We start from the raw sequence: 26,235 nt of genomic DNA, 5'->3' as shown, positions 1-26,235 counted from the left end.
CCATGTCTCAGAAAACAAAACCGAAAAAAAAAAAAAAAAAACTCCACAATTTTCATTGTAGGACAGTAATATAAGTCTATTCAAGATATATAAAATGATGTTGCCAAAACTAAATTAAGGCCATTAATATAACAAAACACTTAAGATTTCCTCTTGTTTTCTAGGGTATTGTCGATCATATGACCACGCCATTCCTATTTGCAAAGACCTTAAGACTGTAAATTGTCTCCCATAAGTGATCTACTTTTTTTCTTTCTTTCTTTTTTTTTTTTTTTTGGCACCAAGGATTGAATTCACGACCTTGCACTTGGCAGGCAGCGCTTACACTGCCGAGCTACATCTTCAGCCTCTACTTTAATGTTTACAACAATATTATGGGACTAACAAATAAAATGTCTTATGATTCTTCTACTGACACAGATTATAGTAAAAACAAAACAAACAAACAAAGGCCCACATTGCTTTTTATATTACTGATTTTTTTTTTTTTTGTCTTTTTCTTTTTTATTAGTACTAGGGATCGAACTCACGACCACACACTTGCAAGGCAGGCGCTTATGCCGCTGAGCTAAATCCCCAGTCCTATAATACTGATTTTCTGCTGCATTTTCTCTTATAAGCGATCAGAAATGACACAGGTTAAATCACCAAGATTCTCAAAACCTCAGAACTTTTTTTTTATTAGGGCCTATTTCAGCCTCCTCTTGGACAAATAAGAAAACCAAGAAAAGTTCAATGATTGTCCACGGTTCTGAGACGTCATCTGAGCAATACACAGCATGTCCTATTACGCTCGCTTTTCTCACCCCAAATCGTAGATGTAAAGTCTGAGATTATGAAACCTGCCATCAGACTAAGGGCGCGAAGTATTGAGCTCCGCCTACTGCATTCCCCCGCCCCGCCCCTAAAGCTGCCCAAAACGGTGCCTGACTGGCGGCCAATGTAGGGGTCCTCGCGGGGTCCTTCTTGCGGGCTCCCGACGCACTGCCTGAGTGGGTGTGCGGGCGGCTTCCGGTGAGAGTGACGAGTGGTGGCCGAAGTAGGGGGACAGCAGGGGACGCTTAGGCAGGGACGATGGCGGACGGCGGTTCGGAGCGGGCCGATGGGCGCATCGTCAAGATGGAGGTGGACTACAGCGCTACGGTGGATCAGCGTCTGCCCGAGTGCGAGAAGCTGGCCAAGGTGAGGGGAGGCAGGCTGTTGGCGGGCGCCAGGGGCTGAGTCACGGCGCTGATCCTGCTTAGGCCTCAAGGGGCCTGCATGCTGGTGCGCGCATCCCTCATTGCCTGTCCAGCCTGGGGATTTCTGAAGGCGGGGGGACCCCAAGTAGGCCTGGCCAGGGAGACTGCAGCCCAAATTCGCTAGTGCGTACAGCTCTTCCGAGAGCCTTTCCAAGACAGTCACTTCCCCGTAGTAGTTAGGTCGCCTTTTTACTTTTTGCTTTTCTTGGATGCTGTTTAACATTTAGTTTAGTAATTTCCCAGAGGTTAACCTTCAACGTTTGGCCGCTTCAACGTTTAGGCCAAGTCAAGAGTTTTTTCTATCGCCGTAGTCTCATCAGGTTCTGTCGTTAAGTCGATTATGAATCATGGCAATGTGTCTAGTCTTTGGCCTGAAGAAGACGCAGGAAAATGATGTATAAAGATAGTTAACTCGGGATTCCAGTTTCGAAGGGACATATATGTAACAATTTAGTTAAGTCATGCATGGTGCTGAACCATTCAGGTGTACGGTGTTACTGGAACACCGAAAGACGCTGTTCATTTCTTCCTGCTGAGAAGCTGACGTTTGCATTGGGCTTTTATAAGAAGCAGTAAGATTGGGATAGCTAAGAGTTATTCCTAAAGGGAGGAGTACAGGAGGAAAGACAGCGAGGCACTAAAGTGCAGAATAACCTACTTAAAGGAGGTAATAAACACTAAGTACCCCACTGTTTAACTACCAGGGAGTAACATATGATTGCTTATTTGGGGCGCTGGCATCTGAACCCAGAGCTTGTGTGTTAGGCAAATGCTTTACTATTGAGCTGTGTCCTCAACCCTCTAATATGCAATAGAAGCTTAACTTGGCCCAAACATTTGACACCACCTGCTGTGTGTCAGGCAACTTTGTATCATTTTGCAGGTAAAGAAACTAAGACTCCGAATTATTTGCACAAAGTTACAATTGGTAATCTGTAGAATCTAGGATTCAAAACTAGATTTGTGTCGTTAGTATATGGGGTCATGGCTAAAGGAAACTCTGTCAAGGGCTATTGCTACAGGAAGAATTACACTCAGGCTTCATTAAATTCCTAGATCAATTCAGCCACAAACTTGTGTTACTAGCCACCTGTTAGGTATTTGCTAAGTATTTTTCTTCCTTAAAAGAGCTTACTAACTACTGTGTAGTAAATTAATGGGCAGGAGGACTATCAGGTAACATATCACATTTAGTTCTTAGAAGGAAACCTTTTGAGAGGAGTTCTTATGAAGTTGCCCGGGCCAGGCTAGATCTTGTAATCTTTCTGTCTCATCCTCCCAGATTGGGGATTATAAACCTGTGCCACCGTGCCCAGCTGAAACTTTTTTTTAGAAATGGATTTATTTATTTATTTGGTTGGTTGGTTGGCTTTTGGAGATAGGGCCTCCCCTTGTAGTTCTGGCTGGACTTGACTTTGACAGCAATCTCTCTGCCTCAGCCTCCCAAATGCTAGGATTATAGACGTGCACCATCATGATTGGCTTTGAAGGAAACTTTTTAAATACTTACTTTAAAAAAAATTTTTTAAGTGGGCCTTTACAAAGACAGAGATGGAGAAAGATGATGAAATTTTTTTAGATCATAAAATTGATACATCTGATTTTATTATGTTCAAAATATTTACTGAGAGGGAACCATAAATCCATCTCAGGGCTTTCTAGAATCTGGTGTTCAGAAACATGGTCAATTATGTAAGGTTGGAAAAACTCAGATGCCTGCAGTGTCAGGGAGATAGTGCTAGACACTTCAGGACTATGAAGATTATTATCACCCTCAAATAGCTTTTAAACCAGTAAGAAAGAAAGCTGTCCCTGCTGCAGTTGTACTAGTGATCAGAGGTGTGACATTTATTAAAAACATAGTTGCGATGTTACGACAGTTGAAAAGATCTGCAAACTCAAATACCAGGTACCTTTCCATGTTAGCTGAAAATAGGCTCTTTTTTTTTTTTTTTTTTTTACATGAAACATCCAAGAACATGAAAATAGGCTCTTTAAAGCAGAATGTTAGACAAAATTAAAGATACTTGAATTGTTATTTATTTGTTTAAGTTGGCATGCTAGCTAAATAAAGCCTATGTGTGGATCTTTGTGGGGGTTTTTGCCTGTATTTTCATAGAGTGGCAAGAGAGAGCAGTAGGAACCAGGAGGATGTACATTTTTTTCCCTGCATACAGATTCACCATTTTCACCTCTTAGATTAAGTGGTTGCTTTCCAGTCCTGGTCAGTTTTTTAAATGAAATGTTTCTCTTGTTTTGCATTTTGCTAATATTATTAAACCCTATGAGGTGAGTTCTTTATTATATTCACTTCTCCAAAGAGAAAGATTGATGGTTGGAGAGGTATGTTTTATGCACTGGGTAACGTGGTAATAGAACTCGGTACTCTGGCTTCAGTGTGTGTTTTTTTTTAACCATTTCATTCTGTTACTTCTGTGATTGGTGTGTGAGGGCCTGCTGTTAGAGTGATGGGGTAATAAAAGCAGTACTAGTTCCTGAGGAGAGTTGTACCTTCACCCTGTGTTGTGTTGATGACTTAAAAATTGATTTAAAGGGGGCTTTTCTGAACTGTAAACATAATAATGTATTTAACAATTCTTAATACATAGATTTTCTGAAAATCCTGCGCAGCTCCCCATGCTTAGCCACATCACTAGCTCTATTCTCCCTTTTTGATTATAATTGTATTTGGCACATGATTATCTGAGGACTACTTACATTCTTGTTCAGTTTTGGGGTGTATGTTTCCCCATACTGGCAGTTGAACCCAGGGCCTTCCCACTGAGCTATATTCCTAGTTCATTTTTAAATGTTGAGGTAGGGTTCTTCTAAGTTGCTAAATTTCGTAGGCTCAGCTCAACTTGAATTTGTCATCTTCCTGCCTCAGCCTTCCTGGGTTAAATCCCAGAGTCCTGGGATTACAGCCCTGTGTGACAAGATCTGACCACTCCTTATATTCTTAAAATGAATACTATATTTTTTGTTCTCCTTTCCCTTAATGTCTTCGTTGCTTTTCTTCCTTTTTCTTTTTCTTTTTTTTTCCCCTCAGCACTAGGGATGAACCCAGGGCCTTGTGCATGCTTAGCAAGTGCTCTTCCATGAACTACCTCCCCAGATCTTTTTACAATTTTTTTTTGAGACAAACTCACTAAATGACTCAATTTGGCCTTGAGCTTGTTTTGATCCTCTTGCCTCAGCCTCAGGAGTACCTAGGATTACAGACATGTGTCCACCACTCCAGGCTGTCATCACATCTTTTTTTTTTTGTCTTTTTCGTTTTTATCGGTACCAGGGATCGAACTCACGACTGCACACCTGCAAGGCAGGTGCTTATGCAGCTGAGCTAAATCCCCAGCCTCTGTCATGTCACCTGCATTTTCTTCTCAAGGTCAATATTAATAATAAAGAAGAGACAAAATGTAAAACAATGTACTCATTGTTAGCAGCTTGAATAAAAGAACATTTTAAGAAATACGTCACACACAAGTATTGGATTGGCTTTAAATTTCAACTGTGTGTGATTAACTTTTTATTAACCTTTTTCTTGTTTATGTTATTTAACAAATTAACAGACTGGATTCATTTAGGACTTTTAAGGAGACAAACAGAATTACAAATACCAAACATTGGGCAAACTCAAGTTACTTACCTCATTTACAAAGATTATTCAATCCCTCCCCCCACCAGGGATTGAATTCACAACCTCACATCAGGTGTTGTGCCCCTGAGCTTATATCCCCAGTCCCTAAGAGGAGTATTTTAATGAGAACAGTGAGTCACAGAGGTTGCATGTTCCAACAGATTTGTTTTGGGTTGGTGCAGCCATCTTGTTTCCTCTGAGTTGAAAGGTAGCATCCAAGAGGTGGAATTTCAAGAACTGTGAATGGACAGGAAGAAGGAAGATGTTTAGACAGAGGATTTAATTTGGAAGACAGGGAAGTGGGATGACTTGAGGATTGGAAGTAGCATTAATGAAATTGATAGTTGTATCCCTCAAGTAGCACTAAGCTGACAGCCGTAATTGTTTTTCACAGTAAGAATCAAGAATTGTAAGCCATTAAGATAACTAAATAGTTCAGGTCAGGTCATCCATTCAACACATACCTGTACTATGTGCAAGTTGGTGCAAGGGAAGCAACAATTAAACAAAGAGCCATCCCTAAAGGAACGTACCATTTGGTAAGATACGCTGTACCAACATGTGTGCAGAAGCCCCATTACTTGTCCTAGTGGTGAGCAATACAGATACAGGTAGTCCTTATTAAGAGATTATGTATCCTGGTGAGGTGACAGGAGTAAGCTTTAACACAGTATAGTTGGGGGAAATTGCAGGGCAGAGTCAGTACAGTTGGTTATTAAAAGAGGTGCTAAGTGACTGCTGATTTTAGAGCCTTAGCTAAGAACACAGTCCATGGCTCTGGAGTAGCATGATTTCCTCCTGTGTTGGGGTACACTTCTTCAGTACTCAGGCTTCTGGATTAGCATGTCATATTAGCACTGATGGGGTCATCGTCACTTGATCACAGTAACTGCAAGTGTGACAGGGGATGACTGTCCTTGTAAGCAAACAATATTTTGCATTTTGGCATTTTGCACTTTTTCAAGATATATAAGCCCTTTTCCTTAGGAAATGACTTAGATAAAGGAAAAGGCATGGTATACTATAGTACAGGAAGCCGGTAACTGCAGTGTAGTAGAGACACATTGAGAACCCAGAGAACCCTAAGATCCAGTTCTGATGATGACTTTTGTGAGTGAGCAGGTCTCCTGAACTCCTTGGTCTTTTAATTTCTAAAATGAGATGGTAGAATTAAATAATCTCTGCTAGTTTTTTCTAGTTCTAGCATTTTTTTTATCTTTTATGATTTATTACTCTTTAGCTTTGGAAAATGGATAGATTTGTTCATTGTTCCTTTCTTTTGGTGTATGTGTGCATGTGTGTTTGAGACAAGGTCTCACTATGCAGTTCAGGCTGGCGTTGAGCTTACTTTGTAGCCCAGGTTGGTCTCGAGCTAGCAACAGTCTTCCTCCCTCAGCCTCCCAAATGCTGGGTTACAAGCATGTGCCACAATGCCCGGCTGTTCTGTTGAATGTTTAATCAGCATTTATTGTATACTTGAATCCATAGAATATTCATTCGGAAGTAGTACAGGTTCAGACAATGATTATACAATACATATTCAAAGCTGCATAAAAATAATAGTTTAGTGATGGTGCACCCATAGCACGCATGCGCAATGGGCTGTATCAGTGAAAGCTGTGAGTACTAGGTGTGCATGAAGCCAGCACCACAAAAGAGAAAGAAAAATTACCTTGGAGCCAGGTGTGGTGGCACATGCCTGTAATGATAGCACTTGGAAGGCGGAAGCTTGGCGTTTGAGACCAGCCTGAACTACAGAGTGAGACATTGTCTCAAAAAACAAAAAGCAAAAATTGTTATAGTGACTGTCAAAGAAAAAATTTTTTTTCTTATTTTTTATTCTTCAGAGTTACTGAGACTACCAGTCTCTGTGCTGAACAACATAAAGCAGTTGATACCACTCTGGTTTGATAAACTAGAATCCGAAACAAAGACTTGGTGGTTTTTTTCCAATGAGACATTATGTCATTATGTTTGACTTTTCTTAGTGTTTTCTTTTCTGTGTGTTAGGGAAAAGTGTGTGTGGGCCCTGAGAGGGGAACCAATTCCAAGCAGCAGAAGCTAACATCGTGAACTGGAGAGAAACAAAACGGAGTGGTTATAGGTAGCGTTTTTCCTCTAGGCCATTGATTTTTTCCTTTTCTATGTCAGAAATACCTAAGTAGGTCAGCAATTTTGTTTCTGTTTGTAGTGGTATTTTTTCATTGTTCATTTTTGTCTTTTGTTTTAGGAAGGAAGACTTCAAGAAGTCATTGAAACCCTTCTGTCTTTAGAAAAACAGACCCGTACTGTGAGTGCATAACAACCTAAACTTCAGTTATCATTAGTCTCCTTGGAAGTGTTTTTATTTGACTTACTTTCACTACATTTTCATTCTTACAGGCTTCGGATATGGTGTCTACCTCGCGTATATTAGTTGCGGTAGTGAAGATGTGCTACGAGGCTAAAGAATGGGATTTACTCAATGAAAATATTATGCTTTTGTCAAAAAGGAGGAGTCAGTTAAAACAAGTGAGTTCATGATTGCTCATTAAACAAATACATTTGCATTTAAGTGAGGACTTTCAGAAAACTGTTTCATGAGCCTGTTGAAAATGAGTTAAATCAACATGTTCTAAATGGTATATTAAAAGTCTTCCCATTTTTCTCTTAATATTATTTTCATCTGTTTTTTGTTGTCTTTACATTTTTACGTATTTTTATAGAATGGTACTTAAGAGTGTTCCTGTAGCTTTTTTCTATTTCCCTATTTTTCCTTATCTTTGTTTTTAAAATTTTAAATTGTTGTATAATCTATTAAGTTGATAATCTCATTTACTAATTTATTTGAAGCCATATATAGACATATTACTTTGACTACTTATTTTGTTTAAGATTATGTAAATTCTCAGCCGGGTGTGGTGGCTTACTCCTGTAATTCCAGCACTTGGGAGGCTGAGGCCTGGCGGGTTGTAGCAAGTTTGAGACCAGCCTGGGCTTAAGGCCAGCCTGAACCACATAGTGAGACCCTGTCTCAAAAAGACAAAAAAAAAAAGATTATATAAGTTCTCTTCTACTGTTTTTGAACTGTTTACTGATTCTCCTGCATAAAATATATTTTAACAATTCTCTTTAGAAGTACTTTCATTTTTGTATATATAGTCCATCTTTTTTGTTTCATTGTGGTTTGGTTTGGTTTTATTTTTATTTTGTTTTTTGAGACAGGGTCTTGCTATGTGACTCAGACTGGCCTTGAGCTCACTATATAGCCCAGACTATCCTTAAACTCCTAGTGATCCTCCTGCCTCCTGAATGCTGGGATTATAAGCGTGCACCATCATATCTGGCTTATGTAGCTCATATTTAAAATGCCATTTCCTGAGTAGTTTCTGGGGTTTTTTTTTGGGGGGGGGCTTTTAATTAGTAAAGACAATGATCTGTAAAAGACGTGGTAGTAGAACTTGAAATAGATATAAGTGGACCCTTGACTTAGGAACTCAACCCATTCCTGAGGGCTGGTTGTAACTCGAGTTGTCAGTGGAAGGCTCAGGCTCCTCTACACAGCCTTCCAAGTCTTTCTCCTGTGTACAGGCAGAGTTCAGTGTCCTTCGAGAGACACTGGCCCAGGATTTCTCAGTTAACCCAGTACAAGAAAGGAGGTTGTAATGTTCAATACTCTTTAAAGGTTAAATCTGTATCAGACACCATATGGAAGCATAAGCAACTGGCATTGAGGTCATAATTCAAGACTTTGGTCAAGATGGAGGCAGGAGATTGTTGCAAGTCTGAGACTGGCCTGAGCTATAAGGTGAGCTCAAGGCCACTGAACTACATAGTGAGACTTTGTCTCAAAAAGAGAAACTGATTAATCTCTGTGTTCTTTTTTTTTTTTTTTTAATCTCTTTGTTCTTATAATGCGAAGAAACGTGTAAATTCTTGCCCTACCCTGCAGTGTAGTAAAGAATCTAAATCATGAGTAATCATGGTACACTTTTTTGTTGGTTTGTTTGAGGTAAGAAATTTTTTGAGAGTTCACATTATACAAAATAATAGATGTTAATTTAGGATATCATAGCACACTTTTAATATGTATCCTTAAGGTTGATTGTTGTGAAATGACCCTCCTGTACTGGGTGTTATATAGTAAATCATGGGAGAGTTGTGAAAGAAGGAAAAAAAAGTGTTTGGTTATATACGTTGCAGAGACGTGGGGAAAAGAATGGGGTCCCCTAACCAGTGTCTCTAGAGGACACCAGAACTGGAATTAGGCAGCTCTTTGCTCTGTAACATATTATATCTCCATAAGGGACTTATAATGTCCTTTTCCTAAGTTTTATTTTTTAAAACCAAAGAAATTTTTCTTTGCTTAAGCATATTTAGAAAGTAACTTTTCCAACTGGGTGTGGTGGCACATGCCTGTAATTCCAGCATTCTGGGAGGCAGAGGCAGGAGGATCAAAAGTTCCAGCCCAACCTGAGCAACTTAGTGATTTAGCAAGACCAGGACCTTGAATTTGCCAGGCAGGCACTGCCGCTGAGGTATATCTATGTCCCCAGCCCAGGAAGACCCTCTTTCAAATAAAAAATAAAAAAGGAGATTAGTAATAAAGTTCAGTGTGAAGACGCTGGTTTCTACCCTTATTACTAAAAGGAAAAAGCAATCTTTTCTTGCGTTGCTTCAAATTAAGACTTTCAAACTGTCACTTGAGTCCAGAATTCATACCAACCACAACTTCCCTAAGGACTTACCTGCATCCTTTCAGAGAACAGTAAGATGTTCAAATTAGAGTATTGGTATTAAGGTTTTGTTTTTACCCCATGTGTTTTTTGTGTGGTTGGCGGGTTAGGTTGGGTTGCTTTGCTTTGCTCTGCTGTGCTATGGTGGGTGCAAAGTGCTGGGGATGGAGCCTGGGCCTTGGGTGCGCCAGGTAAGTGTCCTACCATGGAGTTACATCCTGAGTCCTATAATGTTCTGGGGTGTTTTTTTTGTTTTTTGGGGGGTTTTTTGCATAACTTTTAGAGTTATCAAGTTAGGCACTCTTCTAGAAGTCATTATAATGCATTTTAGAGGGATTATACGTTTTTCTGAAATACTGATGTCTCAAATCCTTGCACTAAACTCTTAGCTCTAGCTAGGCATGATGTCATATATTTGTAGTCCCAGCTGCTTAGGAGCCTGAGGTAGGAAAGTTGCTTGAACTTGGGAATTCAAGGCCAGCCTGAGGAATATAGTAATTGTAATCAGATTAAACAAACACAAACAAACGAGCAAAAAACGTGTGCATGTGCACATACATAAATGTATCTTCAAAATCCTTTAGCTTCTAGAACCACTGAGTCTCTCAGTACCCAGTTTTTCAGGTAGTTAAAAGTGTTACCTGAACTACTTCACTAAATATTTTTAATAAAAATCTTTCCAAGATAACTCTCTTTACTTTTCTGCTACCTTAAATTATACTTATGTAATTTAACATTGATGATTCAGGGTCCTAGTGATTATTATGAATGATTATAATATGCTATTTAAAATCTAAATTAGCTAAAAGCTAAATTAGCTCAGTGGTGTAAGTGCCTACCTGGCAAGCGTGAGGTCGTGAGTTCAATTCCCCAGCACCAAAAAAAAAAAAAAAAAACCAACCTAAATAGAGGATGACAAATGGTGTATGGAAGGCCAGATCCCACCTGCTACCTATTTTTGTAAGTGAACTTACTGAAACACAGCCATTAGTTTGTGTTGCTCTGTCAGCTTTTGGGTCTCAAATGCTAAGTTGAGTATGTGTCACAGAGACAAAGTCTGGGACAGCTATTGGTATGTGTATACAAAATGTGCAGATGCAACTTGCTGCCCTCTGACTTCAGTCATGAGATGAGCAGGGAGTGTGGTCCAGTCTCCTGTTATTTAGGAGAAAACCGGAGAAAAGAGAATTTCTGACTTTCAGTGCCACAGTTTACTGAGTGTGGGTATGGGTGAGGACAGAGGATAAAACTGTTTTATTTTTTTCCCTCTGTCACAGATTCTTTTTTTTTTTTTTTTTTTTTTTTTCTTTTTTTTGTTATCGGTGCCCGGGATTGAACTCACGACTCACAAGCCTTGCAAGCAGCCTCTTATGCCGTTGAGCTAAATCCCCAGCCCCTCTGCCACAGATTCTTGTCCTTCCTGATGGTGTCCCATGGTTATGGGTCGATGTGGAACTCTGCTTTTCTTTGCCTTTTTCCCCTCATTAGTCTAACATTTTCCCACGTGTTTTTACTTGGCTACATGTTTGCTTCTGAAGTTTTTCTGATTGATTTGTTACTGAATGTTCAATACAGTAATATAGCTATTGGGGAGATTGAGGTGCTTTGATATTACTTTGGGGGTGTTTCAGTGTAGTCACTTAGGAAGACCAGGTTTTTTGTTCCTTTGTTTGGGTTCTGGGAGTTTTTTTGGTGTTTTGAGACAGGATCTTGCTATGTAGTTTAGGCTGGTGTTGTACTCACTATATGGCTCAGGTTGACCTCGCCACGCACAATGATCCTCCTGCCTCGGCCTTCCGAGTGCTGGGATCAGGGCTATGCACCACTGCACCCAGCTAGAAAAATCAGATTTTACCATAGCCCTTTCATCAGAATGCCTTTTTATCCTGTGTGAGGAGTGAGTTTTGTTTATAAGTAGTTTTTAATATTTTAGGCTGTTGCAAAAATGGTTCAACAGTGCTGTACTTATGTTGAAGAAATCACGGACCTCCCGGTGAAACTTCGGTTAATTGACACACTACGAATGGTTACAGAAGGAAAGGTGAGTCTCTATCGACGTAACTCACAGTGGTATTTTCTCTCGTATCTGCATTAAGAAATAGTTATGTATTTAGGCATTGTATACAAGGGTACCACATATGCATCTTTATTTTTATTTTCAAGGCAAGGCACACCACACAGTAGCCTGTGTACATTTATTTTTGTAAGAAATACATAAAACTGTCATTATCTTAGTTTACTTACTATCTTTGGATGTACATTACATTTAGGATCTTCCTAAATGTCAAGAAATACAGTGACGCACTCATTAAAAAAAAAAAGCAACAACTTAGAAACACACGGTGTGTTAGGAAACTGGGTAAGTGGTTTGATGCTAGGTTTTCCGAGACGAGGGAGGGGTTGCTGCACAGAGAACTCGTTTCCGAGACCACAGAGCCTGCGGCACGGCTGCCACAGCCAGCCATCAGTACCCTGGGCTCTTCAGGGTCTAGTTGTGCTTCTAATGTCTATTTGTTAGAGGTGATAAATCTATTAACAGAACTCATAGCTACAAAAGTACTAGCAACTCTAGTACTTCAGAAGATCAGATGCTGTTAAAGCAGTCCTACATTTAAGAGTGAATTGGGCTGGAGTGTAGCCTAGTGGTAGGGTACACACTCGGCGGGCGTCAGGCCCTGAGCTTAGTTCCAGAAACCCCACCACGAAGCAAATTCAAGGCACTGATTAAAGTGTAGATATGGTGTTGAACCACATGTCATTTTCTTCGTTTGTGTTTGGTGCCGGGGGTCAAACTCTCAACCTTGCTCGTACCAGCAGGTACTTAAGTGGCCACGAGCTAAATCCCCGGCCCTGTTTGTTATTTTCCAAATAATTCTTTTAAAGCCACTTTCCATTTTCTGTGCCACTTAGCCACGCATATAGCTTGTGGTCATGTTATTTATCAAACATACTAATTTCCTATTTAGGGTCTTAAAGCTAGAGAATGCAGATAATATTTTATAGAGATTTCCTTTAAAATGATGGCTCTGAAGTAAAACATCTTTTAACTATATGTGGAAGATACAGTGCACAATAGCAGTAAGATACATGCTTTTCAGTGTAGTTTGAGCAGTTCTTTTAAATTTCTGTACATTTTGGCAAGAATTTTGATAATGTTTTCTCTGTTTGTAGATTTATGTTGAAATTGAGCGTGCGCGACTGACTAAAACATTAGCAACCATAAAAGAACAAAATGGCGACGTCAAAGAAGCGGCCTCGATCTTACAGGAGTTGCAGGTGGGCACCGTTGGCATTTGTAAGACTGTCCTGAGTCAGCAGAACTTTTTGGTGGAAGTAATTCATTTTGGCACCTCATCTCTTTGTGCTGAACCACCAAGAGTAAAGGATGCAGCAGGGTGTGCAGTCATTCAGACCATTAGAGGTTCTGAAGAAAAATTAGGATGTGTAGATCTGTCTTATGTCCGTGCAATTGTTTCAGTGTTTGAATTCTGTTTACTTGTACATGGTTAACCACTGACTTCATTCTTAATGAATATTTGATTTCTGGTAAATTTCTAGACCAAATTTGTTTAGCAGTGAAAAACTGCTAGAGTCAGGGGTAGCTCAGTGTTGGAGCTTTCACCTAGCAGGCACAGGGCTCTGTGTTGGCTTCCCAGCACTGCAAGAAAGAAAAGAAATAGCTGCTGAGAACCGAGTGAGTATCTGGGTACTGCGGCTTAAAAAGTTATGAGGCCGTTGGAGACCTGCTAGATGCATGGTAATATAAGGAATTTTGGGGATAAAATGGTTTTTTAAATTATATTTTAGAAATATCTACTGAAGGGGCTGGGGATTTAGCTCAGCGGCATAAGCGTCTGCCTTGCAAGCAGGCAGTCGTGAGTTCGACCCCTGGTACCGATAAAAAAAAAATCTACTGAAATATTTACATATATGTAGAGTAAGGTTTGCTTCAGAGTAGTTGACATATGGAAAATGAGTGAAGATGTATAAATGAAATGTTGATGGTTCATTTGTATATTTGTAATTTTCCTAAATAAAAGAATTACAAAGAAGCTAGGCATCATGTCTTTATAAATAAAATAAAAAATTAAAATAAATGTCTTTATACATAAAATAAAAAGTTACAGAGAAGCTAGGTATACGCCTAAGAACTACAGGGGCAGCCTTGGAACTACATAATGAGTTCAAGGCCAGCCTGAACTACAGAGAGAGAGGACTTGCCTCAATAAATAAATAAATAAATAAAAATAATAATAATTACAGGCTGGATGTAGTGCTACATGCCTATAATCCTAGGCGCTCAGGAATCTGGGACAGAAACATTGCAAGTTTGAGGCTAGCATGAGCAAGAAACCTGCCTGAAAATAAAAACAAAAATGAGCTAAGGGTATAACTCGAGAGTTGAGTTCTTATTAGTACCGAGGGGGGAAAAAATTAGAGACACTGATGAATAGCTTTCATTCTACTCTGTAAGTGAATTGTCCTGGATTTTATAATTCATTTATACTGTGTAGTTAGAGTTGTTTCTAGCCGGGCTAGCCGGGCATTGCAGCACACCACTTGAAGATTAAGGCAGCAGGAGCCCTGTGAGGTCAAGGCCAGTCTGAACTACACAGCTAGACCCTGTCTCAAAAGAAACAAACAAAAAAAGAACTTTTTTATGGTGGTTCTGTGTAATCTATTCTCTGCATTGTATATTTGTATACATCTAATAGAGCTCTACATTTTATATTAGGTGTCACATCAGCCTTGTTATCTGAATTTAAAAAGATGAGTGCTTTTTAATATGATATTTGCTGTAATATATTGAAAGCCTGTGAATTTTTTTTCACATTACTCATGAGAAGAAACTACGTACCTATTAGAAAGGTTAAAATTAAAAACCAGAGCCGGGCATGGTGGCTCATGCCTGTAATCTGAGCACTTGGGAGGCTGAGGCAGGAGGATTGTTAGGAGTTCAAGACCAGCCTGGGCTACAAGTGAGCTCCAGGGCAGCCTGAACTGCATAGTGAGACCCTGTCTCAACAAGACAAAAAATAAAAATAAAACCAGTACAACTGCTAATGGCGACGCAGAGCAGCTAAGACTCAGATATGTTGCTATTAGAACACAAAATGGTGCAGCCACTCTGGAAAGCAATTTGGCAGTTTCTTATAAAGTTAAATGTATCCTTAACATGACCCAGCAGTCCCAGTCCTGATATTTGTGTATGAGAAAAGAAACCTTTTCACTAACCTCAAGAGTCACATTATTTGTGATAGCCTGAGGATGGGATCAGCCCGGATGCGCCTCTGTAGGTTCTTAGATAATCTTTGCTGTGTCTGTACAGTGGACTACTACTAAACAATTAAAAGAATGTACTAACATGCACAACTTGAGGGAATCTTACAATTCTGGACAATATGTGGAGTGAGTTATGACATTCTCCAGTGGCAGGGATAGTGGTGCACACCTGTCATCCTAGCACTCAGGAGGCTGAGGCAGGAAGATCACTGCAGGTTCAAGGCCAGGTGGGCTCCTTAGTGAGTTCAAGACTAGCCCGAATAAGTATCTGCCCTACAAGCAGGCGGTCATGAGTTCGATCCCCGGTATTGATAAAAATGAAAAAGCCAAAAAAAATAAAAAAAATAAAAAAGACTAGCCCGAACTATATACATAGCAAAACCCTGTCTCAAAAAAAAAAAGACAGGGGCTGGAGATTTAGCTCAGTGGCGTAAGCGCCTGCTTGCAAGCAGGTAGTCGTGAGTTTGATCCCCGGTACCCATAAAAAGGAAAAAGACAAAAATAAATAAATAAATAAGACATACTCCAAAGACTGCATACTGCATTTTTTTTTTTTTTTTATCGGTACCAGGGATCGAACTCACGACGCCTGCTTTGCAAGGCAGGTGCTTATGCCGCTGAGCTAAATCCCCAGCCCCGACCGCGTACTACATTTGACATCCTTGAAAAGGCTTATCTGCTGATGGAGAACAGGTGGTGGTGGTCAGAGCTCATAAGTAGGGGAGTATGCACTATAAGAGGGTAGTGTGAAGACGTTTTGGGGGTGATAGAAGTGCTCTGCATCATTACTGTGATGGTAGTTACACAAACCAATACGTGTATTAAAGTTCACAGACACCAAAAGGAGAGAGAAACAGTTTACTGTTCCAGTGACTATTTAAATTGTAATTTCCTGAAGGGAAATGGCTATTTATATAATTATCGACCTTTTATGTATACATGATGGTTCTTATTTTGCAAGGAAGATTTTTAAATACCCTAATTTGTAACAAGTTATAAAAATTAGTAAGTGTTCTAAACTTACCTGAGGAATTCACTATGCTAGGTGGAAACCTATGGGTCCATGGAGAAAAAAGAGCGAGTGGAGTTTATCTTGGAGCAGATGCGGTTGTGCCTGGCTGTGAAGGATTACATTCGGACACAGATCATCAGCAAGAAGATTAACACAAAGTTCTTCCAGGAAGAAAACACAGAGGTGAGCATGGCTCTGACTCTGTGTTTAACGCAAAAGTGTTTGAATAAAACCCATAAACCTCACTTTATTTTACCTTTTTTATTTTTTCAGAAATTAAAGTTGAAATACTATAATTTAATGATTCAGCTGGATCAGCATGAGGGCTCCTATCTGTCTATTTGTAAGCACTACAGAGCGATATATGACACTCCCTGTATACAGGCAGAAAGTGAAAAGTGGCAGCAGGTAAAACAGCGTTCTCAGCATTCAGGTGGTGTTTGTTAGGGAAGAGTCACTCCTTTCTCCTTCCGGGTCAGTTATAAGCTGGTGTGCGGTGTCACTTTTTGTTTGTCGTGCTGATACTTAGTGTACCGTTACTGTGTTGTACTAATTGGGGTAAGCATTTAAATCATGTACCACTTTTGAAGAACCAAAGGCTTAATGTGTAACAAGTATAGTAGTTCAGACTCAGTATTACTTTGGAAAACTTTTTTTTTAAAACCAAGCCTCTTAAAGTTTTCTGTATATTCACATTTGTGCTGCTAACTTGTTATAAGAATTTCTCCTTTATGTACTAGTTAAAATGAATGTTTAAAAATATCAGTGAAGGTAATAATTCAAATATTTATTATATTAGCCTTATGAAATTAAATATTATGGAAAAGGCACCCTAACAAGATTTTCCTCCCAAAACTTTTTGAGTACAAACCTATAAAGTGATAGGCTGGATGTGATAGCGTATGACTGTAATCCTAGCACACAGAAGGCTGAGGCAGGAGAATCGTTGCAAGCTCAAGACTGGCCTGGCTACAAAGTAAGTTCAAGCCCAGCTCAAACTACATAGCAAGACTTTGTTGCCCAAAAAAAAATTAAAATTAAAATTAATATATGCAGTCATTCCATAATTTTTTACCTCTTGTCAAAGTTTCCATTACATTTCTCACATTGCATGTAATCTATTGTGTTGTACAACTTTTTCAGGCTCTGAAAAGTGTTGTTCTCTATGTTATCCTGGCTCCTTTTGATAATGAACAGTCAGATTTGGTTCACCGAATAAGTGGTGACAAAAAGTTAGAAGAAATTCCCAAATACAAGTAAGTGAGTTTGTAATTAGCATACTATTTTCAGAAGTATTTCACTATTTTTTGAAAAATTTATTCTTACTGGTTGTTTGCATGCATAATGATTACATTCCTTGTGAGGAGTTGGTACCTCTGCATAACACATTTTAATTCTTTGTACTTCCCCTCCCTCTCTCCCTCCACACATCTCCATTGATCCTCTTCCCTTTTGCAAAAGATGGCCGTCCTGAGAAACAGCATTTTGAAAGAAAATTAGTTCACCGCAGTACACACTTCTTCATTGATTATTGATAGATTGTAGTAGACAACAAAACTAAACAGAGTGGTGAGATGTTTTTCAGGCTTGCATCAGAAATTAATGTAATGAGATTATAACATTTTATTCTAAATTACTTACCAAGTTTAATTTGCTTTTGTTTAGTCATTTTATAAAGTTTTATCGTTAACATGTAAGACTTGATGATTTTTTTCAAAAATACTTCTAAAATCTGTGAAATAGACATGCTACATCACAGACATGATGGGATTTTACTTTTTTTCTTTTTTTTTTTTTTAATTGGTACCAGGGATTGAACAAATACTGTCCAGAAGAGACCAGAATATTAACTGTGGGAATCTTCTACTTAATATTACCATAGGAAAAAAAGAAAGTCAGTAGAATAAATAACAGCCAAATTTTCATCCTAAATAAAAATGTATAAAAATAGTCTCGTTTTATTTTTTTAATTTGCTGCTTACACATGCTGAGACTCTGGAGTACTTGGGATCAGAAGTGTTTCCAATTTCAAATTTTTTTAAACCAGATTTTGAAATATTTTGTATACATAATTGATCATTGAGGATGTAGACCAAGTCTAAACACAAAATTCATTTGTTTTTTATATACTTCATACACATAGCCTGGAGATAAATTTATACAGTGTGTTTTAAATTTTTTATTTATTTATTTTGTGCCAGGGATTGAACTCACAACCGCACGCTTGCAAGGCAGGCACGTATGCCACTGAGCCAAATCCCCAGCCCTGAAATTTTTATTTATAAAACAAAGTTTACACACAGTGAAAAAGCATCACTATCTTTCCTGACTGAATTTCTGTGCTCCCAATAAGCAGACATTTTCTACAAATTACTCACACACAAGTTCAGCTTGTTGATCTTAGGACACTCTAGCTTGGAACACATGAAGTCAGGTGGAGAAATTTCACTTGAGGCATTATGTACTGGGGCTCAGAAAGTTTCAGATTTTGAAGCATTTTGGATTTTTGCACTAAGGCAGTTGAAAATGTTTAGATAATGCTTAATTTTTATAGGGTTGGAATACTAAGTTGTCTGCTCTTCACAGGGATCTTTTAAAGCTTTTCACCACGATGGAGCTAATGCGCTGGTCTACACTTGTGGAGGACTATGGAATGGAACTAAGGAAAGGCTCCCTCGACAGCCCTGCGACAGATGTTTTTGCCTCTACAGAAGAAGGGGAAAAAAGGTGGAAAGATTTGAAGAACAGAGTTGTTGAACACGTAAGGATCTGGCATGGTAGAAATGACATTTTTTATTTTAACCTTTAGTGAATTTACTTTTCTGGATCATTTTCAGGTTAAATTTTGAGCATAAACACTTTTTCTACGGCAGTATTGGAGACTGAACTCAGCCTCACACTAAGCTACTTTCCCACCCACTTTTTTAAAAATTTGAGACAGATTCTTGCCTGCACTGAACTTCAACTTGCTATCTTCCTGCTTCAGCCTCCTAAGACGAAAAAAAACTAACTCTTTTCCTATGGTAATACTAAGTAGAACATTCCCACAGTTAATATTCTGGTCTCTGCTGGACAGTGTGTTTCAATCTTTGAAATAATTGTACATATACTAATGAAAAAAAAACTGACTCTTAAAAAGTAAAATCCCATCATGTCTGTGATGTAGCTGGGATTATAGGCGTCCACTAGTCTAATTTCTATTTTGTAAATTTGGTAGTCAGTAGTTTCTTTTGGATGTTATGTTTTTAAATTCTTAAAAAAAGTTTTTCCTATGCCCTCCATTGGGGGAATGTACACTTGTTGTTCAAATGCTCACTCTTTCCCAATATCAGAATTTATCCCAGCCATGTTGTCTTTTTCCTATTTGTGTTTTTTTATTTTATTATTATTTTTTTAAGTTTAACAAGTAATATATTAGCATTTTTGGCTTACTAGAAAAAATAACTGTTGAGCATGTTTCATTTTGGGAGGGCCTCCCAAGAATACAAAGTTTTGTAGCCTGTAAACCAGGAGGTAGGTCCTTCCCTAGGGCGTGAGTCTGTAATCCCATCTACTTATAAGCTGAGGCAGTTTGAGCCCAGCCTTCCTGACTCCAAAAGTCAACAAAATGAAAAAAACTCCCAGAAAACATTTTCTAAGAATGAGGTGAAAGAACGTTTCACTTTGATACTCACTTGCTATCTTGCAAGTGACTTACATATCTTATACCTGAACTTTGATCTTCTTAGTATCACCGTAAACTGAATCATGTCATTGATTTGTTCATGTAACAAATATTTCTTAGGAGCTTTCTGTGTACCAGATACTATACAAAGTACTGGGGCATGTGGGAGAATGAGACGTATCCCCTGCCTTCAGAAAGATTAAAAATCATGGGGAAAGATGTTTATAAATAAAAAATATTACGATAGTATGGTGCAGGTGTGCAGAGTCAAGTTGTTTGGCTTTCTGTGGAAGAAGGGTCAGTCTGGAGGCTGAAGGGATTGAGCGGGGTAGTTCAGACTTGAAAGAGGAGGACACGGCCAGGTGCCATGGTGCATGCCTGTAATCCCAGCACTGGAGAGGCTAAGGCAGGTGGATCACCCGGGACTTCAAGGCCAGCCTGAACTACATAGCGAGACTCTGTCTCAAAAACAAAACAAAGCAATCCCTCCACGCCCAAAAAAGAAAGGACATAGTTACCAGGCAGACAGGGACAGCAGTCACTTTGGCAGATGGCTTAGTCATAGGTACAGACATCGGGAAATTTGGGCAACTCCAGGAAAAGTTGGAGGTCAGGAAAGATCATACACAAATTTCATACATCCCAGTAATGAAAACTTTCAAGTGCATAGTGTCCACGCTTGTAGTTTACAGAGTCTCCCTGTGAGTGTGAACCGTGAATCTAGAGAGATACCCCCGGATTGAAGATGCAACAGCTTGTTAAGGGAGAGCTGTGTGCATTTGAGTTAAAGCAGCAGGGGCTGGGGATTTAGCTCAGCGGCACAAGCACCTGCCTTGCAAGCAGGCGGTCGTGAGTTCGATCCCTGGTACCGATAAAAATGAAAAAGACAAAAATAAATAAATAAGTGAGTTAAAGCAGCAACCAAGAGATTGAAGAGGGAACGTGGAGTTAGCTCAGCTGCATAAGCACCTGCCTTGCAAGCAGGCAGTCGTGAGTTCGATCCCCGGTACCAATAAAAAGGGAAAAGACCAAAAAAAAAATTTTTTTTTTTTAGGGGCTGGGGGTTTAGCTCAGCGGCATAAGCACCTGCCTTGCAAGCAGGCAGTCGTGATCGATCCCTGGTACCGATAAAAAGACCAAAAAAAATAAAAAATAAAAAACCAAAAAGGATAACATTAGATTGTGGTCATGTGATTCACTGTAAAGGGTAAAGAGGGGGGAGCATAGTAGTCTGCGCCTATAATGAACTCTCAGGAGGCTGAGGCAGGAGGATCAGCTGCAAGTTCGAGGCCAGCCTGAACTACATAATAAGATCCTATCTCAAAAAAACAAGAACAAAACAAAGCAAAGGTGAGGGAAAAGGAATGCCTCTCGGGCTTTCTTGGAGGCTAGTGTTATTGTCGGGCCTGATACAGCCAAGAGGGGCAGCGCCTTCCAAGTTGAGTTCATTTTTAGCCCCACTCCTCATTTTTTTATGTAGGCGTTGGTGTTTTGTTAAGACACTGATATAATAGTAAAGGGAGTCTGTATCTCTAATTTCACCATTCCCACTGGAAATTAGAAAACTTAATTTCAAGTTGCCCTTAAATAATCAGAAAGATGTAAGTGATAAGCATTTTGAGATTCTCTCCTATTATGCATGCATGTATGTATGAATGTATGTATTTTGAGTTTTAGCCTTTAAAACATTTGTGTCAGCCAGATGTCATGGTGTGCATCTGTGATCTTAGTAGTTGAGAGGCTGAGGCAGGAAAATTGCACATTCAAAACCAGCCTGCTTACATAGCAAGTTTGAGATCACCCTCACTACATAGTGAGACCTTGCTCAAACCCATAAATAAATAGAAACGTTAGGTGCTTGCACTTGGCAAAAATATTTTAGTGCTGTTGCTATTTATTAACCACAAGTTATTGAAAACAGACTACTTATTAGACTATGTACTTAAAGAATTGTGTTAGATACTCATAGTAACTCAGAAATAACTACAGAAACCAAAATATCTCAGTGTTTAGGCTTGCTTTTGAAATCTAGAACCAGCTTCATTCTAGTGGTGGGTAGAGTCTGACATTGTAAGTGAACTTATTTGAGTATGAAAATGAGTGGACTTTCAACCTTACTGACGGCTGCTGTTGTCCCCCTGCCCTCTGTCCTGTCCCCAGAATATTAGAATAATGGCCAAGTACTACACTCGAATTACAATGAAAAGGATGGCACAACTTCTGGATCTTTCTGTTGATGTAAGTGATGAACAGCATTCTTTTGCGTATCAGTCAATGGGAAAAATTGAGTGGAAAAAAATTTGTTTCGTTATTTAAGTTTTGATGATAGAAAGTTTTCCAAATCATCTTGAGTACCAAAACATAACCTAAATGATAGGTTTACCATTACATACATTGTTAGTATTTACACTAGATGAAAGTCTTCACCTAGGGGCCGGAGATGCAGCTCTGGTCTAGATTCAGTTCTCATTACCTCCCCCCCAATCAGGGCTTTTACTTAAATGTTAGCTTTATTGATTTAAAGTTCAGAGCATGTATACAATCAGTGTGTTTAGGTTTGTATTACGTGAGGCAGATTCGGCTGTCGTTCAGCAGCAGAGGACTCCTTAGAGGAGCATTGCGGTCAGGCTTGCATCTCCTGTTGACCACAGTGTAGTGTGCAGAGGTATGGTGGTCATGGCCTAAAGGGCTGTTTCTTTATGAAAAGTCACAGTTTACCGGAAAAGAGGAATCATGACTATTAAGAGTTAAAAGACGTGAACCTTGGTTGGTTAACTAATTCTCACTTGTGGATGACAGCACCCAAGTCCTTAGAAATGTGTCCATGGCGAGGGGGCGTAGCGAACAACATCCTGACCTAGGATTCTGGAGCCATGTGATCTATACCACAGCACCTTTTAGCAGGGAGCTCGCAAAGGGAGGAGGGCAGCTTGCCCATGGAGCCAGCTGTGTCCCTAGCCCAGCAGCCGGAAGCCTGGAAAGAGGTGATTCAGGCTCAGCCCTGACTCTGAGGAGACCCCAGTTCTGTTCGCTGCTTAGACCGTCACACAATAAGTGCATTCGTTCTGCTCCTGCGTTATCATTGTAGTCAGCAGTGGCTGTTAATAAGAAATTCTAGCCCTTCATAGTTTGAAGAGTTTAAAAAATGCTTTAGATTTGTTTGTCCTCTGTAATGATTCTCTCTTAATCCAGTTTGTCTTTTGTCTTGCAGGAGTCAGAGGCTTTTCTGTCAAACCTAGTAGTTAACAAGACCATCTTTGCTAAAGTTGACAGGTTGGCGGGAATTATCAACTTCCAGAGACCCAAGGATCCAAATAACTTACTGAATGACTGGTCTCAGAAACTGAACTCCTTGATGTCTCTGGTTAACAAAACCACACACCTCATAGCCAAAGAGGAGATGATACATAATCTACAATAAGGGTCTTAGTGCTTTTAAAAAGGAGAGAAAATAGGAAGTCATTAAAAAAAAAAAGACTGTTATCAAGGTGTATATGTTGTTTTTGTTTTTTTCTGTCCTCTGCTCTTTTGTCTAAGGTTTTGAAATAGTGAATGTGTTTCAGGCTCCCTTTGACTTTTCCGTCTTTAACCCTGAATTTACAGTTGGTGCAAAAATAGATGTTTCTGTTATCTCCGTACACACACAAAATTGTGTCATAAGTTACCCAAGTACGTTTTCTATCATTTGAAAACTTTTTAGCTATTTGTTTTCATCAACTAACAACCATAATAAAAGCAGTATATGTGAATTTACCTTCTATAGTTACTTCTAAGCTTTTTGTGAGGCAGCAATTTGACAAGTGATTCTTTTGTTTTCTGTGTTGTACTGAGGACTGAATTTGGGAAGTGCTGAATTACATATTGAGCCCTTTTTTATTTTTTGAGGCAGCGTCTCAGTTGGCGATGCTGGCCTCAGTTTTTTGCTCCTTTTGCCTCATGCTCCCAAATAGCTGGGCTTACAGCTGTGTACCACTGCGCCCAATCACATGGTTTTCAAATAAATGGTCGTGAGGCCATCTGTGACTTAGGACGAGAAAGCAGCATTGAACGTACAAGAGCATTTGGGATTGAGTTGCGACATGTACTTTGACTGTTGCGGCAGGAACGTATATGGAAGGATCTGGTAGACTGTAGACATCCTTTGGCCTGGGATGAGGCAGGGTCTCACTATGCCATTCACTGTGCTGGCTTTGGACTCTGTGTAGCCCAGGCTGGCTTTGAACTGACAGCAATCCTCCTGCCTCTGCCTCCTGAGTGCTCAGATTACAGACATGTGCTACCACACTTGGCTTAAACTTTTAATCAAACTCTTTTCAATCCCAGTAGTTTGATTATTGTTATCTCCTTCCCCTGACTTAACCAGTGGTTTAACAAAGTCAGGTGACACTGTATGCCACTAAGACTGGCTGCACTCTACAGGAGCTTCTTATCTTGGCTGTTCTCACATGGCCCCCTTTTATTGGGTTTTGTTTTTTTGGGTTTTGGTTTTTTGAAATAGGGTCTTGCTATGTAGTCGAGACTGGCCATGTACTCACTGTATTTCCCAGGCTGTCTTCAAATTGTGGCAATCCTGCCTCAGCCTTGCAAGTACATGGTTTGCAGGTGTGAGCCACCACATCTAGTTCTACCACTTTTTTTTTTTGGTACTGGGGATCGAACTCACGACCTTACACTTGCCAGGCAGGCAAATAGGACCCCAGCCCTCTGCCACCATTTTTGAAAGTCATTTTTATAAGACTTCCTTGTGGCTTTTGTCTATAGGTCTAACTACATCATTGATATTCCAAATTTATTTTCTCACTACAACAACCGTAGTTCTATTGTATGAAGTTGGATAACAGTATTTTCTTTAATGCTTAAAAAATGATACACTTCAGGCCACCCTTATTAAATGGAAGAGTCTTCCTTTTAAATGGAATTAAAATAGTTTTAGTGTCAGAAACATCTGAGATCAGTTAGCAAGAGCAAACTACTACTGGAAGCTTTTTGAATTTGATTTCATAGAAAATAGAAAAATGAAGCAATGTTAGTTATTTAATATGTTTTAAATGAAAGTGAGGTCTGCTTTTAAAAAAAATCCAATTGAAGAGAAAACCTAAGCATTCTACAAATGGTATTTTTCATAATTTCCCACTTAATGGAGACAATTGTGGGTTCTAAATCATGAATAATGCCATATAGCACTAGATTAATTTATTCTTTGGAAATTCAGTGCATTGGTCACATAACATCATCATCTGCTATCACTTATCTTTAAAAAGCTAACAAAAACTACAGCAAGTTCACAAATGTTTAAATTCACACTAACAATAAAAATATGGCTTTAATTTTCTTTTGACTGAGAAGTACAGAAAAATCATTTTGTGATGTTGATTGGTGAGGAAAGTTGGAGTTAATTAGAGTCTAGCTTCTCATTAGCCTCATCTTTGCAGGAACCACTGCCCTTGGGCTTGCAAACCTGGGCTGCTGAGTCAGTGTGTTACTGTAGGGATTTCAGATACTTCTCTGCCATTAAATGCTTAGCTCTTCGTGTATTACAGTTCGATGCCTTTTATACTACTTTGTTCAGGTGGCCAAATCTCACTTGATAAGTTTTTTACCCATTTCTTTTTGGTTTTTTGAGTACTGAGAATTGAACTCAGGACCTCGCACTTGCCAGGCAGGCGCTGTGTCACTGAGCTATAGCCATTTCTTGATTTTTCCTCTCAAGTATTAATCAAGCAGACTGATTATTTACCAGTTTCTTAGTGCTACACAAAAGTCCATTAGCATAAGATAGTCAAGATTAGAGATGTTCAGAACGTAAGTCTTGTTTTACATTTTGGACCTAAGGCATTCATGACAGGCTAGAACTATTGTGCTTTAATTAAGAAGAAGGATATATTTAATTCAGTATTGCTTTCATTAGCTAACCAGCATTGGAGGCAGTGAGCCATTGTTTGTCTCTCTTTATGAATTATCTTGTGTTTCTTTATAATTTATGTTTTATTACAGAGTCCAGTAGCTGTTGGTATGATTATCTCCAATTTCCACATGCTTATTAAATCATTGAAAAACTCACTTTTAAAACTCACAGTTCCATATTAAGTGTTAAATGTATAATAAAAGTACCTATTTTAAATTGTTTTCAGCTTCTGGGTATAGCAGCAATAAAAATACTAATTTGTGGGTATTTAAGAAAACCTAGAGAATAAACTCATACTTCAAAAGGTCACTTTTCAGTTTTCTTCCTTTAAAGCAATATAATTCTCGTCTTCCTAAAGCCTTCTGTCCCTAAACCTTTGGGCTTTGATTTTTTTTTTTAACTAGACTTTTAAAGCAGTTCATGCAGAATTGAGTAGAAGGTTCCAGAGGTTTCCATGAACCTCTTGCTTCTCTGTGTGTGTGACGTTTCAGCGTCAGCCCTCCCCAGTGACGTTAGCTGTGGTGAGAACTACATTGTGATGGCAGGGGCCGTGCCTGACCGCTGTCCGATTTCAGCATATGTTCCATTTTCTATTAGGACACTTGTGTTTGTGGTACGCAATGTACATAATGAATGCATTCATCATGGGGAATTGGGTGCATGTGTCCTTTACTGCACCAGTGGCTTCACAGCCTCCAAAATGCTTTCTTCATTTTTTTTTTATAAAGACAAGATCTCACTGTGTAGTTCAGGCTGGTCTTGGACTCACTATGTA

The 26,235-nt window shown here is 39.2% G+C and overlaps 1 protein-coding gene across 1 annotated transcript; it reads left to right on the top strand.

Moving 5' to 3' along the window:
- The first annotated feature begins 982 nt into the window (after positions 1–982).
- Psmd12 (proteasome 26S subunit, non-ATPase 12) lies at positions 983–25,769 on the top strand. The gene is made up of 11 exons (XM_003465936.4): positions 983–1,182; positions 7,112–7,171; positions 7,264–7,392; positions 11,530–11,637; positions 12,768–12,872; positions 15,925–16,074; positions 16,165–16,299; positions 17,035–17,147; positions 18,478–18,652; positions 21,716–21,793; positions 22,767–25,769. The coding sequence occupies exons 1-11, from the start codon at positions 1,075–1,077 to the stop codon at positions 22,974–22,976; spliced, it is 1,371 nt and encodes a 456-aa protein (XP_003465984.1). The 5' UTR covers positions 983–1,074; the 3' UTR covers positions 22,977–25,769.
- The last annotated feature ends 466 nt before the right edge of the window (positions 25,770–26,235 follow it).

The sequence above is a fragment of the Cavia porcellus genome, unplaced genomic scaffold (genome assembly GCF_034190915.1).
Source record: "Cavia porcellus strain 051 isolate PalLab524CR breed Dunkin Hartley unplaced genomic scaffold, mCavPor4.1 scaffold_32, whole genome shotgun sequence".
NCBI lineage: Eukaryota > Metazoa > Chordata > Mammalia > Rodentia > Caviidae > Cavia > Cavia porcellus.
Note: the sequence above shows the minus strand (reverse complement) of the source record. Positions and strands in the feature narration are given on the sequence as shown.

Excerpts from the sequence above, each read along its gene's own strand:
- Psmd12 (XM_003465936.4), top strand. The coding sequence starts at position 1,075 with ATGGCGGACGGCGGTTCGGAGCGGGCCGATGGGCGCATCGTCAAGATG. Across the intron at positions 11,638-12,767 it reads GAATGGTTACAGAAGGAAAG|ATTTATGTTGAAATTGAGCG; the intron begins GTGAGTCTCTAT and ends CTCTGTTTGTAG. Across the intron at positions 17,148-18,477 it reads GAAGAAATTCCCAAATACAA|GGATCTTTTAAAGCTTTTCA; the intron begins GTAAGTGAGTTT and ends TGCTCTTCACAG.